Below are 3,862 nucleotides of genomic sequence, written 5' to 3' on the forward strand. Positions count from 1 at the left end.
GATGCAGCAGGGCCCAGAGGACAAGGAAAAGCCATTCAGCAGAATACATTCATACCAGAAAACCCCTAAAAGAAAGCTTCAAACCCACTGGACCCTGCCCAAAACCCTCTGCATCGAAAAAATTACAGGATTTTAAAGTAGCTCRGTGCTTGACAGAAGTAGCTGGAATTGTTAAACCAGGGGTTGAACTGAATATCAACCCTGAGGCTGTGCCATGWCAGGCATAGATGGATCAGAGGGAAACCTGGAGCTGCCAATCTGATCAATCGTAATGGTAAAGATCATTAATAATAGTAAAGAGCATTAATAATAGAATAGGCAAAGCTGCAGTATTAATTAAGTATTACTTAAAAATGCTGGAGCAGATRGTGGTCTGTGAACTCTTAACAACTCCATCACAGTGTGGACTGACAGAACCCACCAAACCCAAGGGGAGTGAAACAACCCAACCAGCAAYGCAGTGAAGGCTGAGAAGGACCCCAGACCCTGATCTGGCTCTTGCTCAGGATTCTGGTGTGAGGGAGGGGAAATGAAACTTTCAAATTGCCATGGATTTCTGTGTTCATGGTCCCTCCTCTGAGGCACCAGCTCCAGAACTGATCTGTGCCAATGAACTTATCAGGGATGGGAACCTCAGGGTTTGCCCTTCTGTGCCTGCAGCCCCCTGCCCAGAGACCCTGCCTGCCAGGGAGATGCAGCCAGGGCATTTCTGCCTGGCCCCAGCTCTGTGCAGCCCCTCACAGCCCTCCTCCATCAAATCCCCCTCCTGCCACAATCTTTTCCCCTTTCCCAGCTGGAATGTGCTCAGCATGGGCCTGGCTGTGCCCTGCAGCCTCCCCAGGGATGGTGGTGGGGGAACCAATAAAGTGCCACAGCTGGAAAAGTGACCTTTATTTAAAAAATAAAAAGAGCAACAAACCCCAAATGTTCTGCRACGAACCCCTTGAGTTTGACTTGTCCCAACGCGTGTGCGGTGTCCCTGCTGACCTCSGTGGGGGCTGTGGCTGGGGGGACACCTGGCAGCCGCTTCCCCCGCTCCTGTCCCAGCCGGGGAGGCACCTCCTGGCCGGGAATGTCACACCGGGGCGGGACCATCGCCCACAGCAGGCACTTCTCGGGGTCCGTGTGTCCCTGTCCCCTGTGCCTCCTGCTCCAGCTGCCGGGGGGCTGTCCCATCCCCAGGGTGCCGGGMAAGCGCTGCCGGAGCCCCCGGGAGAAGCCATTCCCAGGACGGAGCTGGCCCGGAGCGCCGGGGCTGCGGGAGAGGAGCCCGGAGCTGCAGCGGCGGAGCCGCTCCCGTGCGAGGCAAAACAAACCCAAACAAGACAAAGTAGCGGCGGCGGGTGATGGGGGTGCGAGTCCGTCCCCGGAGGGGCTACACCAGCCCCTCCTCCTTCTCCTGCACGTTGTACTCCTTGCTTTTCTTCACCTTCCAGCCGATGATGGCCAGCAGCACGGTGCCCACCACCTTGTAGCTCACCTGCAGCCCCAGGTATCTGCCGGGAGAAGAGCCATCAGGAGATGCCACGGGCGCAGGTGGCACTCGCAGCCGTCCCCAGGCTGGCTGGGACCCCTCCCCGCCCCGAGGGGCAGGGACACAGGGTACCTGTTGCGGAGGAAGTCGTTGTTGTAGTAGGAGCAGAAGCGGCGGTGGCTGCACTGCCTCTGCCAGTAGATGCAGGAGGAGTCGATGAGCGCTCCGAACATGGCCGGGGCGGGCAGCCAGGCTACGGGAGGAGAGGATCGAGTCAGGTGCTGCTCCCGAAGAGGTTCAGCGCCTCCTGAGGCTCCAGCAACCCCTCAGACTCATCCAGAGACYAGCACTCACCCAGCAGCCGCATCAGTAAGAACTGGACTCCGATGGCGAATGACTTCTCATCCTGATTCACCACCCTGCAGGGCACAAGTCACGGGAGGTCAGATCTGCTGGCGCTGCATTTGGCCAAGACTTGGGCTGGTTGCACGATTCTGACATGCCGTTCATCCCATCCCATCGGCTCYCCCCGGGGACTCGGGACCCCCCTCACTGCTCACCGTAACACCATCATGTAGAGGGGGTTGTGGGACAGGCAGGCGATCAGCGCAGCGAAGGAGATGAGGAATATGGCAGGAAGGAGCATGTGGTGGCAGCTGACCGGGCAGGAGCCCGTGGAGGTCGAGAATGGCTTCTTCCCCGGCAGAACGCAGTTCTGGAAGATCTGTTCACAGAGTCACAGAATYACAGGATCACCAGGGTTGGAAGAGACCTTCAAGATCATCGASTCCAACCYATGTCCTGACACCTCAACTAACCCACGGCACCCAGCACCACATCCAATCTCTCTTTAAACACATCCAGGGATGGTGACTCCACCCCCTCCCTGGGCAGCCCATTCCACTGCTTYATCACTCTTTCTGTAAAAACTTTTTCCTGATATCCAACCCATATTTCCCTGGTGCAGCTTGAGGCTGTGTCCTGTTGGTGCCTGGAGAAAGAGCCCGACCCCCCTGCCCAGAGCCACCCTTCAGGCAGCTGTGGAGAGTGACGAGGTCACCCCTGAGTCTCCTTTTCTCCAGGCTGAACACCCCCAGCTCCCTCAGCCGTTCCTCACAGGGTTTGTGTTCCCAGCCCTTCACAGCCTCGTTGCCTCCTCTGGACACGCTGCAGCCCCTCAATGTCCTTCTCACACTGAGGGGCCACAACTGGACACAGCACTCGAGGTGTGGCCTCACCAGGGGAAGAATCCCTGCCCTGCTCCTGCTGGCCACAMCATTCCTGACCCAGGCCAGCTGCCATTGGCCTTTTTGGCCACCTGGCCACACTGCTGGCTCATGTCCAGTCGATTATTGACCGTACCTCCATGTCCCTTTCAGCCTGGCCACTGTCCAGCCACTCTGTCCSCAGCCTGTAGCACTGCAGGGGGTTCTTGTGGCCAAAGTGCAGGACTCGGCACCTGGACTTACTAAACTTCATCTTATTGGACTCTGCCCATCCATCCAACTGTTCCAGGTCCCTCTGCAGAGCCCTCCTGCCTTCCAAGAGATTGACACACGCTCCAAGCTCAGTGTCATCTGCAAATTTACTAATGAAGGACTCAATACCCTCAGCCATRTCATCARTMAAAATATTGAACAGAACTGGCYCCAGCACAGACCCCTGTTGGAAATGTTTGGAACAAAGCAGAGTCAGACTCCCAGCACCAGGAGCAGGYTCCTCRTGGTGCATTGTCCCCCATCCCCTYGCAGGACACCCACAAGAGAACCAGCTCTGCTTTTAAGGTTCAGCTGTGCCATCCTGGAATGTGACACAGGAATGTGCCCCTGTCCCTGTTCCTCCAAGCAGATTCCCGGGGCATCACAGCAATTCCCTGTGGCACCTCCCCAGTACTCAGCACACGCCATGGAATAGGTTCCACTGCCTTATTGCAGTTTTTTTGAGTCCTGCAGCATCACTGCCCCATTCCCAGCAAACCTTTACTCACCGTTACATGGGGTTTGGAGGAGTTGGTGGTGCTGCTGGTGCAGCCAGCGAAGCAGGGGGAGATGTATTCYGTGGTGTTTTCCCAGCACACGGGGTGGAACACCTGCTCAGAGCATTGGCACCCAGGCGGTGCCTTCATCTGCTGCTGGGAGTTTGGTGTGCTGCCAGAAAGGAACAGGGAAAATTGGGAGAAAAATTAAGAAATAGGACAGGAACGATTAAAAAAAGCAAAAAAACCTCTTACATGTTGATCAGTTTCCCTGTTCCTGTTTGGGCTGGGACACTGCCAGCAGCAGCCTGGCCTCCCGCCAGCCCCTGATCCCTGCAGGTACCTCTGGAACTGCGCAGCGAATGTCACAGCAATTATGTTATGTCTACAAACAAGCACTCACACGCTTCTCT

At 56.5% G+C, this 3,862-nt stretch overlaps 1 protein-coding gene across 1 annotated transcript in view; it reads right to left on the reverse strand.

The window, feature by feature from the left end:
- Positions 1-876: 876 nt before the first annotated feature.
- Positions 877-3,862, reverse strand: part of SLCO2A1 (solute carrier organic anion transporter family member 2A1) — a 24,171-nt gene continuing 21,185 nt past the window's right edge. The window contains exons 10-14 of the mRNA XM_057380987.1: positions 3,462-3,621; positions 2,035-2,198; positions 1,829-1,893; positions 1,607-1,727; positions 877-1,496 (exon numbers count right to left, since the gene is read on the reverse strand). Coding sequence (XP_057236970.1) covers positions 1,376-1,496; positions 1,607-1,727; positions 1,829-1,893; positions 2,035-2,198; positions 3,462-3,621 — 631 coding nt within the window. The 3' untranslated portion in view covers positions 877-1,375. The remainder of the gene's footprint in view (positions 1,497-1,606; positions 1,728-1,828; positions 1,894-2,034; positions 2,199-3,461; positions 3,622-3,862) is intronic.

Source organism: Malurus melanocephalus, unplaced genomic scaffold (assembly GCF_030028575.1).
Source record: "Malurus melanocephalus ecotype Western Australia unplaced genomic scaffold, MMel_1.1 scaffold_485, whole genome shotgun sequence".
Classification (NCBI taxonomy): domain Eukaryota; kingdom Metazoa; phylum Chordata; class Aves; order Passeriformes; family Maluridae; genus Malurus; species Malurus melanocephalus.